This window comes from Mirounga angustirostris, unplaced genomic scaffold (assembly GCF_029215605.1).
Source record: "Mirounga angustirostris isolate CCGP_5_RB_7025 unplaced genomic scaffold, mMirAng1.0.hap1 SCAF_6, whole genome shotgun sequence".
NCBI lineage: Eukaryota > Metazoa > Chordata > Mammalia > Carnivora > Phocidae > Mirounga > Mirounga angustirostris.
Window position 1 is genome coordinate 154,463,662 of NW_026991714.1, and position 15,215 is coordinate 154,478,876.

Genomic DNA, 15,215 nt, shown 5'->3' on the forward strand with positions numbered 1-15,215 from the left:
CTGAAAAGAGAGCTCAGAACTTGGGTTTTTCTCTCTTAGGCACGTACGACACATTTTTTCTGGCTCCTGAGGTTGCAGAGCAAGAACTGGTGACTGAGAAGGTAACTGGCCCTCCCCATCCCTTCCTGCAGCTTCCTGCCCCCACATCCCCAGTGGAGCCCCCCTTCTGCCCTGAGAGCCTGGCAGTGGGGAAAGAGGCAGGGTACCCTCCCCCAGAGCAGCGGGTCACATCCAGAGCCCTGGCTCTCCTGGCCTGGGCAGCATCCCCCTAGCAGGTGCCTCCCCAGGAGGTGGCAGGGCATGGCTCTGGTGGTGTCATCCCAAGATGGGCGGGACTTCTGCATGGACAGCTCTGGGCATACGTGCTGGCTTGGGAGAGTCCAGGGCTAGACTTTCAAGAATATTTACAAGGCACTTGTTAAACACAGCCATTGTTAAAAATTAAATTGTACAAAATTCTGGGGGGCTTAGCTGCCTCAGTCAGTAGAGTGTGCAACTCTTGATCTCAAGGTCATGAGTTCAAGCCCCACATTGGGCATAGAGCTTACTTTAAAAAATAATAATAAAATAAAATTGCATGAACTTATAATTGGGTAAGTGATATTCAAAACCAAGGTAGAACTCCACTTCCCTACTCGCCCAGCATACATCTAGAAACCCCACATCCCTAACACAAGAATGATAAGTCTGAGAGGTAGAGAGCAGAAGGCAGCCTGGCCGGGGCCTCAGGCCGAGGAAGGCACGGTAGCAAGGGCCCTGCTTCCTCCCTCTGCCTCAAAAATGGGGACACAGAAGCCACACTGTCAAGCCAGAGGACGTGGCAAGGGAAGGGGTGGGCCCACCCAGGCCAGCAAAGACCCCACCTGGTGCTGCCAGAGAAAGCTGAGTATCCCCACCAGCCTATAATGAGCACCCCTGCCCATGAGGCCAGTGGGGACCATGTGGGGAGCCTGGACCCACACCACGCCCCCCACCCCCAGCAGTAGCAAATGCCCCTCCCAGCCAGGTGTTGTGGGAGGAGGCCTCATGGAGAGCAGCAACCAGGCCACCCCCACCTCCGCCGGGAATGGAGGCAGGGGAGGAGCAGAAAGGATGTACTCTTACACCCCCAGCCAGAGGCGTTATCACTGGAGGCCCAATGGGGGCCCGGCCTCCCACCCCCTGTCCAGCATGAGGAGGAGCCCTGTCCTCAGATGTCAACTGGAGCCAAATACAGAATCTGAACTCTGCCCCCACCTGGCAATAAGGAGATGGTACCCCTCTTCCTGACTGTGCTGTCAGAGAAAGCCAGGTAAAACAGGTTAAATAAGATCGAGAGTCTTACAACATGGAAATGTCCAGGTCTCAACCAAAAACCACTCGCCATACAAAGAAACAGGAAGATTTCAAACCGAGTGAAAAAAAGACAATCAACAGAGGCCAATGTTGGCACTGTGGGGCACAGCCAAAGCAGGCCTAAGAGGGAAATTCATAGCACTAGATGCATATGTGAGAAAAGAGGTAAAAGCTCAACTCAGTAATCTAAGCTACCACCTCAAGAACCTACAAAAAGAAGAGCAACGTAGACCCAAAGCAGAAGGAAGGAAGTAATGAAGATGAGAGCAGAAATCAATGAAAATAGAATAACAATAGAGAAAACCAGTAAAGTCAGGAGCTGGTTCTTGGAAAAGACCAATAAAATTTTAAAACTTCCAGCAAAACTGACAAAGGAAGCAAGCAAGAAAGAAAGAAAAAAGAAGAAGAAAAAGAAAAAGAAAAAAAGACACAAATTACCAATATCAGGAATGACACAAGGGATATCCCTACAAACCGTTTAGACATCAAATAATGGATGCCACAGACAGCTCTTTAAATTTGACAACTTAGATGAAATGCACCAATTCTTCAGAAAACATAAACTACAACTCACCCAATATGAAATAGATCTTTGAATAGCCCTTGACTATTTTTTTTTTTAAGATTCTATTTGTTTATTTGAAAGAGAGAGAATGAGAGACAGACAGTATGACAGGGAAGAGGATCAGAGGGAGAAGCAGACCCCCCGCTGAGCAGGGAGCCCGATGCGGGACTCCATCCCGGGACTCCAGGATCATGACCTGAGCCGAAGGCAGTCGCCTAACCAACTGAGCCACCCAGGCGCCCAGAATAGCCCTTGACTATTGAGGAAATTGAATTTATAATTTTAAAACTCTAAAAAACTAAATCTCTTGGTCCAGAGTTTCACTGGAGAGTTCTACTCAATGTTTAAAGAAAAATCAATACCACTTCTACACAATCTTTTACAGAAGACAGAAGAGAGAACACTTCCCAGTCTATTTTATTAAGCCAATATGTATACTGTCAATGTATACTGATGATAGATAGATGATAGATAGATAGATAGATAGATAGATAGATAGATAGATAGATAGATAGATAGATAGATAGATAGAGGAATATATATACCAACATTCCTCATGAATATAAACAAAAAAATCCTTAACAAAATATGCAAATAGAATTCAACAATATATAAAACTATGCACCATGACATAGTGGCAGTTATTCTAAGGATACAAGTCTGGTTTAGTATTTGAAAATCAATTAGTCCAACATATTAACCAGCTAAAAAAGAAAAAACCCATAATCACATTTAATCGATGCAGAAAAACCATTTGGCAAAATTCAACACCATTCATAATAAAAAATTTTCAGAAAAATACAAATAGAAGAAACTTCCTCAGCTTAATAAAGAGCATCTACAAACACACACACAAACACACACATACCCTATAGCTAACGTCATACTTAATGAGAAAAGACGAAATGCTTTCCCCCAAGATTGGGAACAATGCAAGGGTGTGCTCTATCACTGCTTCTACTCAACATAGTGCTGGAAGTTCTAGCCACTACAATAATGCAAAAAAAAGCAAGTAAAAGGCATAAAGACCAGGAAGAAGAAATAATACTATTTGCAGAAGACATAACTGTCTATGTAGAAAATTCTAAGGAAGCCCATGGGATGAATAAGTGAGTTCTGAAAGGTCACAGGACATAAGATAAGCATTCAAAAATCAACTGTATTTCTGTATGTTAGCAATGAACATGCAGACACCAAAATTTAAAATACAGTGGAAAAAAAAAAAATACAGTGCTTTTGCTCTCAGCCTTAGCACCATCTTGGAAACCTCTGGGCCATGAACCACATGGAGGAAGAAGCAAATGCACAAGCTGAAGTTGAAGCAAAGGTCCAAGTGAAGTGCTCACTTGTGCATCCATGAAGCTGCAGGAGCAGAAACAAGGAAAGCCAGAGGCCAGGGACGCTGTTACAAAATGTTGGACAACACACCTACTTTCTAGAATTTTATCAGTGCATCTAAAACATCCATCGCCATATGATCACAATGACCACTTTTGAGAGACCCACTTTGTTCATACCAAAACAGTCCCTTATGGTCCTTTGTCCTGGACCTGTGACTTTCAGGACTGATTCTGTTCTCAGTTGTGGCTGAATGTAACGTGTACAGTAAATCATCTCTTCTGTTGTCTTAGCTAAAGAAAAAATTTTTAAATACATATAAATTTAATTAAAATATAAAATGTAAACTTAATGTAAATGTACAATGACTCAAAAAAAATGAAATACTTGCATGAAAATCTAACCAAGCATGCACAGGACTTACCTGCTAAAAACTACAAAATGCTGATGAAAGAAATCAAACAAAATCTCTGGGATAAAGGGCCAGGCAGAGTTCTTAGACTTGACACCAAAAGCAGTGTCCATAAATTTTTCCACAAAAGGAAAAGTGGGCAAAATGAACTTCATCAAAATTAAAAGTGGACCAAGTGGGAATTTTTTCCACATACGGAAGGCTGACTCAACAATGGGAAAGCAATTAATCTAGCATATCACATCAATAGGCTAAAGAAGACAAATCATGTTAATGTCAAGAGATGCTAAGCTATTGACAAAATCCGCCATTCTCAGCAACCTAGGAATGGAGGGGAACTTCCTCAACTTGATAAAGAATATCTGCTAAAACCTACAGTTCACATAATTAATGGTGAGAAACTAGATGCTTTCCCTCTAAGATGGGGTAAAACTGGAGAATGTCCCTCTCACCACTCCCATTCAGCATCGTACTAGAAGTCCTAGCTAATGGAATAAGACAAGAAAAGAAAGGAAAATGTGTACAGATTGAGAAGGAAGAAATAAAACTGTCTCTGTTTACAAGTGACATGATTGTCCATGTAGAAAATCCCAAAGAATCAACAAAAAATCTGGAACTAATAAGCAATTACAGCAAGATTTCAGGATATCAGGTTAATATGCAAAAGTCAGTTGCTTTACTGTTTACCAGCAGTGCACAATTGGCATTTGGAGTTAAAAATACAATACAATTTACATTCACACCAAAAAAATTACTCATATATAAATCTAACAAAATACATGTAAGATCTATAAGGGAAACTACAAAACTCTGATTAAAAAAATCTAAATAAATAGAGAGATATTCCATGTTCATGAATAGGATTCAATACTGTTAAGATATCAGTTCTTCCCAATTTGATGTATAGATTAAATGCAGTTCCAATCAGAATCCCAGCAAGTTACTCATGGATATCAGCAATCTGAGTTTAAAGTATGTGTGGAAAGACAAAAGACCCAGAATAGCCAACACAATATTGAAGAAGAACAAAGAGGACGGACACTGCCCAATTTTAAAACTTACTGTGAAGCAATAGTAATTGAGACTGTGTTGTTGGCAAAAGACAAATACCCAAAACAGAACAGAAAACTCAGAAATAGACCCACACAAATATAGTCAACTGGTTTTAACAAAGGATCAAAGGCAATTCGGTGGAGAAAGGACAGTTTTCAGCAAATGGTGCTGGAACAACTAGATGTCCACATGTAAAAACAAAAAAACGGATCTTAACAAAGACCTTGCACTTTTCACAAACATTAACTCAAAATGGATCATAGATCTAAATGTAAAATGCAAACCTTTAATAAAGCCCCTAGGAGGAATCCGGCAGTAACTTCTGGGCACAACACAAAAGGACAGTCCAGGAAAGAGAAAGTCCATGTTAGACTCCATGACAACCTCGGACTTCTGCTCTGCAAAAGCTACTTTAAGAGAGTGAAAAGACTGGCCACGGACTGGCAGAAAATATTTGCAAAACACACATCTGATAAAGTATCTATATTCCAAATATACAAAGAGCTCTTAAAAGTCAACAAAAAACCAAAATAATTTAAAAACCAACCCAGTTAGAAAGTGGGCAGAAGATCTGCACAGACCCTTGCCAAAGATGTCGTATGGTAAACAAGCATGTGAAAGCCGTCCGACGTCATGTGGCACTTGGGAATTGCACATTAAAACAAGGAGACACCACTCCCCGCCGATGAGAATGGCTAACACCCCAAACGCTGACCGTACCAGATGCTGGCGAGGACGTGGAGCAACAGGAGCTCCTGGTCACTGCTGGTGGGCACGCGAAAGGGCACAGCCCTTTTGGCAGTTTCATCAGAAACTCAACATGTAACTGCCCTGCAGCCCAGAAACCGCCTTCCCAGGCATTCGTCCCGGAGAAATGAGACTTACATCTGCACAAAATCCTGCACATGAATGATTACAGCAGCTGCATTCAGAACAGCCCCAAATGGGACACAGCCCAGATGTGTGGACGGTTGAACGTGTGGGGGTCCGTCCAAACCATGGAATGCTACTGAGCAGTAAAAGGAACAGAGTGTTGATAAGGCAGCAGCCTGGGTGCATCTCCATATAATTATGCTCACAGCAAAATGCCAATCCCAAAAGGTCACATATTGTATAATTCCCTTTATGTGAAATGGCACAACCATGGAAACGGACAACAGACTTGTAGTTGCCAGGGATTAAGAACATGGCTTCGGGCCACCGGACACATCTGATGACGGAAGCGTTGGGATGCTGCCCTGCAGTTTTGCAAGATGTTACTGTTGTGGGGACCTGGGTACAGGGCACATGGGATCTCTTTGTATTATTTCTTACAACTGTATGTAAATCTATAATGATCTCAAGATAGTTGAATTTTTTTAAAGGTCAATAAATATCTAGAGCTAATAATTCCCTCATTATGTGACTGTCCCGCACGGTGATCTGTGCTCCTAGCCGGTGGGGCCGCTCTCCCCAGCCCCGAGCGCCCGCACCACCTGGGCAGCTTGGTGTTGGCCGCGTGGGAGCATTCATGCCTCGGAGATGGGCACACGCGGAAACCAGGTTTTGTCAGTGGTGTCGACTTCACGAAGTGACAGAGGAAATGTTCACGGTGTGACTGAACGCAGAAGTGTGCCGTGTCTGTGGGACCCACCCGAGACCTTCAGCAGCCGAGGCCGCTGGCAGAGAGCCCACCCGCTCACCGCAGCGAAGCTCCGACCGGGCCTTCCACATTCCGCTTCCATCTCGCCTGTCGAGTCAAATGAAAACACCAACCAGTAGGCGTGTGGCAGCCACCTGTCTGACGCAGGCGGATTCGGATTCAAGAACTGGGTAGAATCCGTGAGCACATCCGGGGAGATCCCTTGGCTCTCTGGAACTTACTAAACAGGAGTGTGACACCTTTCCTTGTTTCTAAACTGTGTGTTGCACCAGGGACATTTAGAATGAACAGATGTGTGTCTGTGGAGGTGGGCATTTCTGTTCAGAAGCCTGTGGTCTGCCATATAGCAGCACCCCACTGGTTCGGGGGCCGCTGGCCTCAGACCCCCGAGCTGCGGCCTCCACCTGCCTGAGGACCGTGAAAGTGGGAGGGTCCCCGCTGAGGCCTCAAGTCATAGCTGTTCACACTTCAGGGTGAAGACCGTGGGTATTTGGTAAACATGCAGGTCCCCAGGCCAGGCCCCTGGGAGATCTGACTCGGGGTCTCGCTGGGGCCTCCAAGCTCCAAGGCAGTGCACGGCAGGGGTCCCCACAGGAGTGGCTGTCATGCTAGTGCCTGGGGTGCCCCTGGGGGAGCCCAGGGTAGGGAGGTGCTGCTGAGCAGGGCTGGGCTTTTCTCCACCCAGGCCTCCGTGTACTGTGTGGCCGCAGTCCTGTGGACAGCAGCCAAGTTCAGCGTCCCCCGAGACCACAAGCTGGCCCTGCCACGCAGGCTCAAGACCCTCCTCTTGGACATGGCCAGACGCAGTGCCCAGGAGCGGCCATGCACAGCTGAGGCCATCAAGGTAACCACCTGCCGTTGGGACCCCAGGTCACCGTCCAGGGCCTGGCGATGGCTGACAGAGCGCCCAGGCTCCTGTTCCCGGAAAAGTGGGCATTGGACAGGGAGGGCCATGGGTTTCATTTGTGGACAGGTGGTGGACAGCGTCTGCTGCTCACTGCCCTGGCCCCTGCCAGACCACCCGGGTGTCCCCAGTGCATTTGCCCGGCTGGAGTGGGCAGGGGATGTCCTGGGGCCAGCCTGGCCCCTGCCAGCAGGGAGCAGAGTTCTCCCCAACAACCCAACTTCCCTCACCTCCTCTGAGGGTCCTCTTGCCTCCCTTTCCCTGACCCTCCCAAGAGCTGGACAAGTGCGGGGCGGTCCCGCGATTGGTTCAGTGATCAAGAGGCCACGGGAAGGCCACCCCCGGAGGGAGAAGCCCTGTGCGGCCTTCTCTGCCCCTGACTGCTCTGTGGCCTCAGGGAGGTTGCTTAACGGCTCTGGGCCTCTCTGGCCTGCTCGGCCAAGTACGGATGAGCTCTCATGTCAAAGAGAAACTCGGCAGACATTAGCTACAATGCTGAACCAGTTTACCGAGTAGCTACGGACAGATGGACGGACGGCAAGGGAAGGAGCTTCACTCCACTCCAGATCTGCATGGAGGCAGCTGGGTGTTTTCAGGGAGAATGAGGGACTGGGGAGGGAAGTGGCCATGTCCGCCGTCCCACGGACACTGGGAGCCTGGGGCCCCATCCTTCCTGAAGATCGAGGTTCAGAGCATCAGGTACATCCTGGGTTGTAAGAGGCACAGACACCTCGAGGGCAGAGGAAGTTCACAGTTGTGACCTTTGATAGTAAACGCTCTAAGGTGGGGAGGTCGCAGCCTCTGCCCGGAGTTGGCGGAAGCAAACAGCTTTCCAGACGGGAACCCCAAGGGGTCTGGGCCATCCCTGCACTTGGGCCACACAGCCTCCGTGCAGAGCTTGGAGGGGGGCGTTCTCTGCTGAGAGTTGTTTGTGGTTTCTCACCAGCAGTTAGGAAATGGTAGAGGTGTCCATGGTGGGTGGGGGAGCCTTAAATGGTGGCTTAAGGGAAGAATCTTTATCTGCACATTCAGTACCATCCATAACCCCAGAGGAAAAATAGAAATTCTCATCAGTGACATCTGTCCCCAAATATCAGGATGTCTGAGCTTGCAGAGGGTCAGTTCGTGGGGGTCAGCTGCATTTTCAGTGTCCACCCCTCACCCCAGAGCTGGCCAGTGAACAGCTCGACTGAGGGCACAGAAGGAACGGCAGACCTTGGGCCTCAAATCTGCTTAACACCCCAGCACATGGCTCTGGGGCCACATCCACATTCACCCTGCAGGCAGCCACTGCCCTGTTGTCAGGGTCACAAAGGACCCAGGCAACTGGGTCAAGTTGCAGTTAATCGTAATTGTCTACAGAATTGTTCTCTTGCCTGTTTTTTAGGTTGTAGCCTGGGGGGTTGTTGCCTTGTCTGTGCATGTGAGGGCTGAGTGGTTCTGCCCTAATTCTGCTATGGGTCTTAACGTCTCCCTTTCTTAGAGTTCTTAGACAGGCCGGCTGGAAAGGGTCATGTGTCTTTGTGCCCCTCCTCTCCAGCCCTGGGGCCCCCGCCCCCGGAGACTGCGGCTCCCCCCTCGCCCCTCCATGCAGATGGCTGTCAGTGTGGCAGGGGCCTGGGGAGGGGCTGTGGCCATTTCTGTTGGGTCTTTATTCGTTCCACGTGGGGTCTGCTTAGCTCTCCCTGGGAAGCGGCACCTGTGGGGTCCTCCTGTACAGGAAGCCCCCAGGCCCTCCTCCCAGCCACCGAGCACTCTCTGAAGGGCCCCAGCCTGAGATGCACTCCCCTCCACGTTTGGAATGACCTGGGGCCGCTGCCCAGCCTGCGGCATTTCAGAGCACCTGGACACAGGGCTCGTCCTTCTTGCAGATATGCAGCACTTACCTCCTACAGCGGGGCATGGACAGCAGAAAGATTTTAGCTCACCTGAGGGCATCCACCTATAAGGTAAGATGGGGACTTCCAGAGCATGGGTGAAGACCCCTCATTCTGCCCTGGGGCCCTGGAGAGATGAGGGTCCCTCCTTGCTTTTTGCTGTTTACTGTCCATGTGGAGTGAGTTTAGGAAAGAAGTGGTAACTTCTCCTTCGCTCTCAGAGGAGCTCCGGCTGGCAGCCCCGCCCCGATCTCTGGTGATGGCCTGGCGTGTGTGGGGCGGGGGCCTGTCCTGCGGAGTGACCCTCAGGTAGCCGGCATGGTTTATAAATGTGCCTGCTGGCCTCCTGAGCATACTGACCCAGGCGGGGCCCTTGGATGGCAGAAAGGCACAACACAGTCCCCCCGGCAACCTGTGGGAGTTTGAGTTCTGAGAAGCCCAGGGTCTCCAACGGTGCTATAATCCGCCCAGGCCCTAGAAACCTCCCCAAACCTTGTTGAACTGGGAAGCGGTATGCCCAGAGCCCAGCTGCATGAGTCATTGTGGGCTGGGGGTGCCACTGAAGGGTCAGAGAGTGCGCCCAGTGTCCAGTCTGCACCTCTGGGTCCCTGGTGTCACCTTGACTGGGCGGTCCGTGTCCTTCTGCCTCAGGTTGACCAGGAGGAAGAGACGATCAGCCTCCAGAATGCTCTCTCGGTGGTTGAACTGAACCCCAGCACCCCCAGGCCCAGCTCAGGTGGGCCGCCAGGGCCCAGCGTCTCCTGCCTCCCAACCCCACAACCGCTCCCACTGCTGAACCCCAGCCCTGAGTGGACACCCACAGGCAGGCACCACGGGGCCCCGGAGCAAGGTGTCCAGAACATCCTGGCGGCCTTGCTGCTCACTCTCCTCCTCTGTTCCAGCCGCCCAGTCACTCTCATGTCACCGGCCTCCAGAGCAGGTGGTGTAACCCCAGCGTCCCTCCACTCTCTTCCCACGTCCACATGCACATCCTGCTGACCGGTTCCTGCCCTGTCTGGGCGGTAACCCCATCCTGCAGCAGGAAGACGACCCCCTGGTCCTGTCTGTGGCCTTCTCCATCGCTCCCACCCTCCCCCACCCGGCCCTGCCCTCCCAGCTCCATCACCCTTGCCTCCGGCCACCTCAGGTCTCTGGAAGTCCCCTTGGAGGCTCGTGGGGGGGCACAGCACCCCATGGGGGGCAGCAGCTTTGTGGCAGAGGTGGGGGGTACTCCGGGGGTCTGCAGGGCCGGCCCACACTGCCTGCACTCATGCAGAGTTTATCCCCAGGTTTTGTTCGGGTCGGCGGTGACACCAGGCTGGTGGTGGTGCAGGGGCCTGGGCCCTCTCAACCCCCCTGCCGCGAAGGGGCCACGGTGCTGCCGGCCGCCTTCACTGCCACGGCCACACACTTCCAGCCCATCGTGCTGGTCCCAGATGCAGGTGATGCCAGGTGAGCACCCCCACCCCAGAGCTGGCAGGGTCCCTGAGCCACCCCCGAGTGCTCCCTCCTTCTCTCTGTGCTCTCAGGGACGGGGAGGACGATGGGAAGCAGGCTTCCAAGGCCCATGGAGCCACCACCAGCCAGAAGATTCCTGACCGGCCAGTACCTGCTGCTGGACCACAGGGAGCAGCCCCAGAACCGCTCAGGGAGTCAGTGCCGAGAGACACGGCCCAGGGGATCCCCTGCGTCCCACCCCCTGGCCCGGAGGGGGCTTCACCAGCGATGCCCGAGTCTTCTATGGCTGCCCCACTCCTGAAGGCACAGGCGCCTCCCATGGAGCAAGGACCAGACCAATCAGTCCCACCTGGAACCCCAGCGTCCAGTGCAGCCCGCCACGACCCGAGTCACCCAGCCAAGCCACCCAGGAGCAAGGCCACCGAGGGCGCAGGCCGGGAGCCTCAGGGTCCCTCATCAGCCCCGAGGGACCCCTCCCTGGCCAAGGCGAGTCCAGACAGCCCCAAAGGCACCTCTGTCCCAGAGCAGGATGGCCTGGCCCCAGACAGTCACCCCGAGCGGCCCCTGCCAGCAGACCACAAGCTCTGTCTGTCCGGCATGGACGCCTCGGCCCTCCCGAAGAGGACAGCCTGCCCGTCGCTGCAGGAGGCCATGCGCCTCATCCAGGAGGAGTTTGCCTTCGACGGCTACTTGGACAACGGGCTGGAGGCTCTGATCATGGGTATCATGGGGGGGTGGGCACAGGGTTCCCCAGAGAAGCCCCAGGACCAGGGAGAGGCCGGGGGGAACACAGTGCCCTGGGGGAGGATCAGTGTGAAGGGGACCTGGGGCCCCCACTCATCCATCTGCATGAAGAGCTCAGGGGGCAGAGCTACACCCCGGGGGGTCGGCCAGCAGCAGAGCCTCAGGCAGGAAGAGGGTCTCAGGGCCTGGTCCCACTGCCCCGGCTTCCCCCCACCCTGATCCCCAGCTGTAGAGAGCAGGGAACCCAGAGGGGATGCTCGCCCACATCGTGACTGGCCGCTACCATTTTGCAAACCCAGGGGAATATATTTACGCCTTGAAAGACCTCACCTACGCCACTTTCTGTGGGGCCATATCGGAGAAGTTCTGTGACCTCTACTGGGGGGAGAAGTTGCTGCAGAGTCTTTTCAAAGTGGTGAATGGGAGGATGTCCCCCTCCGAGAAGTGAGTCCCCCTCGTCAGGCCCCAGGGTTCCCCCACCCTGGGGTCCCCTGCCAGGCCAGACGGCCCTGGTTCTGCCCCCTCTGGCCCCCGGCTGTGTTCCCCACACGTCCTGTCCCCTGAAGTCCAGCTCCCCACACTGGCCACCCACCCGGGTCCCTCTCGCTGGGCCCGAAGCCCACCCTAACCCACAGCTTTCCGTTTGGGCACCGGGCTCCTTTGGGCAGGAAGAGAGGGCTGTGGGCTCACAGGGTATGGGAGGCACATCCCTGCTCAGCTACCAGCTTGAGGAGGCAAAGGGACCGGGAGCCCAGAGGGGAGGAGACCCCCACAGGGAACAGCATCTGCCCCCACCCCGTCATCCAGGTCGGCACTGGGTGACAGCTCCCCTCCTAATGGCCGACGTGGGGTGATGGCCTCTGGAGGATGGGCGGCTTCCCTCTCCCGGTGCCCCCGCCCAGCCCCGTGGCCCTAGCGCCTTCACAGACTGTGCCCGGGTGCTCCGTTGCCATGGACTGGGTGGCGGTGGCCCCAGGGGCGGGACCATGCCTGGACCCGTGTCTTGACACCAGGCACACCCACAGCCCTGTCTGCCTCCAGAGGCTGCCCCAGGCAGGTAGGACAGGGCGTCACTTTGCATTTGCCACGGGAGCTGTTGGGGGGAGCCTTGCTGTGGTCCCCTCCTGTGCAGACCAGTCAACAGAGCACGGAGACGAGCACCCCACCCCACCCCGCACCCCCGTGTTCTTGCCGCGTGGAGAAGGACCTCCAGGGACCTCCAGAAACGAAGGCCCAGGAAGCCCTGTGCCACAGATTTGGGCCCCTTAATTACTGTGGAAGGACGGTGTTCTGTACCAGCCTGTGGCCTGCAGTCGGGTTGTCCTTGGGAAGCTTGGATGGGGCCTCAGAGTGTGTGTGTCTGGGGTGCCGGGGCGGGGTCACTGGAGGCCCCCACTGCAGCCTCAGTGGGGCTTCTGCACATCCGCCGAAAGTTTCCTGTTGGAAGGCAGTGCGGGGTGGGGGGGGGCCGGGAGGGGCCAGGGGGCACCTGCAATGTCCTCCCTTCTGATGACAGTGCTTCGGAGGAGGCTGGGTCACAGCCCGAGGGCAGCACGGCCAGCACTCCAAGTGGCTGCTCACTGTCCAGCAAAAAGCCATCGCTGCATGGAGCAGGTAAGACACATGGGCTCTGGGGGCAAGAACTCTCCACGGCAGGGTCTGTGTTGACCCTCTTACAGGAGAGGCTCCCCTCTGCCCCTGGAACCCCCCAGTGTCCCCTCAGAGACCCCAGAGCAGGGCTTGTCCTCCCCTGGGGGCTCTGTGCTGTGAACGGGGTTCTCCCAGGCCAGCAGGTGGGTGGCGAGTAGGAGCCCAGTGGGCTGGGGGCTGGGAGGGCGCTTCTGCTTCTGGAATCACTGGCCAACGGCTTGGTGATCGGGGACTCTTTGCATCTTTCCTAGAAACATGTGCCATTTAAAGACTCTGAGGCTTATTTTCCTGGAATGTTAGCACAGGGTTCCAAGATAACTGAAGTCTTTGTAATTTCACAGAATCCCGTCTGAATGGGACATGGCTTTAGAATCAGGTTGCATGACTATGATCACACGTAATGGGCATTGGAGCAGGTGGACAGGCACCCTCCTCCCACCCTTTCTACCACGTGCACGTCCCAGGAAGTTTAGGAGCAAAGTGACTGTGCCCAGTGAGCCCCTCTGCCCCTCGGTCCAGCCTTGTTTGTGCTCCTCTCTGCACAAGCAGGTCACAACCCCTGGGGTCTCCTCTCTGGACTCCGGCCCCACGGGACAGCCTGTGTTTGGGAGGGGATCTGAGGGACCCTCCTGGGATGCAGGACCACCCCCCTGAACCCTCAGGACGCTGTTGGGCCGCTAGAGAAGCAGGGGGGCACCCGGCCGTCTCAAGAGACCTTGCGTCCCCGACTCAGCACGAGCAGCCTCTCCATAAACAATTAGTGATGGACTCTGCCACACGAACTAGAGTTCCAAGTGGAATCCTCCTCCCCCGTGCAGGGAAGGAGAAACTGACCACCGCGCGCGTCAGCCGAGCCCCCTGCCCGTCCCCGGTGCTGTCCGATGTGGACGCGGACGAGCTCTCACGGGGTAACTTTGAGGTGGGATTCCGGCCTCAGAAGTCGGTCAGAGGCGAGCGGGAACAGCAGCAGGAGGCCGGAGAGCACGGGCAGCAGGGAGGGGGCCCGGGGCCTGAGGCAGTGGCCCGGCTGGCCAGGCCCAAGGAGGGGGCCCCGGCTGTGCACTCAGGCCCGGCCGAGCTCCAGAGCTGCAGCCCCGGCTGGTGCAGCGCCTTCTACGAGGCTGACTGCTTCGGCGCCGACGTCTCCAGCTACGTGAAGGAGCTGGTGAGGCAGAGAGCCGGCGGGGCCACCGACGTGGACGCCCAGAGCCTGGTGAGTCCCGGGCCGCTGCCCACTGCTGGCCGTGTCGGGGAAGAAGGTGCCGTGGCCGCAGAGGCACCCTGGGTGGCAAGTCCCGCATCGCAACAGGAGCTCCCAGTCACTCAGGCAGTGGGGGGTGCGTCCAGAGCCCCTCTCTGCATCCCACGTCTGGGCCCCCACCCACCACCAGTGACCCCCGCGCCGGTCTGGGCACCCTCCATGGGAGTACTGTGCTCATCTGCATGTGTCGTCCACATTTCGGGTAGGACATGGCCTTTCTCTCTGTTAGCTGGGCATATGAGCGCCAGGTGACTGTTGGCCTCGGGCCGTGTCTCGGGGGTGGGGGGCAGGCAGGTGGAGCCCCCTCCTCCCAGGCAGCCTCCTGTTCCTCATGCCTTGCCCGCGGCGGTGCGTTCCGGCCAGATCCCGGGGTCATCTGGCCTGGGCTTCCCTGGTGGGCAGCGTCCCTCCAGCTAGGGCAGCCTACGCCTCTCCCTGGTCAGCAGGGCAAGAGGAGCCCACAAACTTGAGGGTGGCCAGGCCAGGCAGCCCCTGGGTGAGGGCACCCCACAGAGCTCTGGACCCACAGTCGCTGCCCCTGCCACTGGGCCCCTGCCCCCCATACCCAGCGGCTCTGACCTGGGCTGCAGCCTTCCCCTGTGACCAGGAGCCCCCACTTGGGCCTCGGTGCCCAAGGCCTGACCCTCCAGGACAGCAGTCGGGAAAGACCCCATCAGTGCTTAAGCGTCCTGCTCCTGGTGCCTCTACTTGCCCGCACGACTCACTTCCTCTGGCCTCCAAGGAGCAGCACAGGAACGCAGCGCTCCCGGCCCTGACAGCACCATCTGAACCTTCCCCCGAGGCCCCCCCTTGTTCATCTCCTGCCACTGCCTGAACTTGGTATCCCTGCTCAGTCCCAAGCTGGAAAAAGAGCAGGGCCCTGCCCTCGGCCTGCACACGTGAGGATGGGGGCCATGCCCTGTGGACCCACCCTGCCCCTCCGGGCTTCATGCTGTGATCCCTGCATGTGCCATCA

At 54.6% G+C, this 15,215-nt stretch overlaps 1 protein-coding gene across 1 annotated transcript in view; it reads left to right on the forward strand.

Moving 5' to 3' along the window:
* KNDC1 (kinase non-catalytic C-lobe domain containing 1) overlaps positions 1 to 15,215 on the forward strand; it is a 64,040-nt gene that overhangs the window by 24,363 nt on the left and 24,462 nt on the right. The window contains 9 exon segments of the mRNA XM_064595495.1: positions 40 to 101; positions 7,031 to 7,189; positions 9,121 to 9,198; positions 9,778 to 9,862; positions 10,416 to 10,579; positions 10,582 to 11,305; positions 11,628 to 11,772; positions 12,845 to 12,942; positions 13,797 to 14,191. Of these exon segments, the coding sequence (XP_064451565.1) occupies positions 40 to 101; positions 7,031 to 7,189; positions 9,121 to 9,198; positions 9,778 to 9,862; positions 10,416 to 10,579; positions 10,582 to 11,305; positions 11,628 to 11,772; positions 12,845 to 12,942; positions 13,797 to 14,191 (1,910 nt within the window).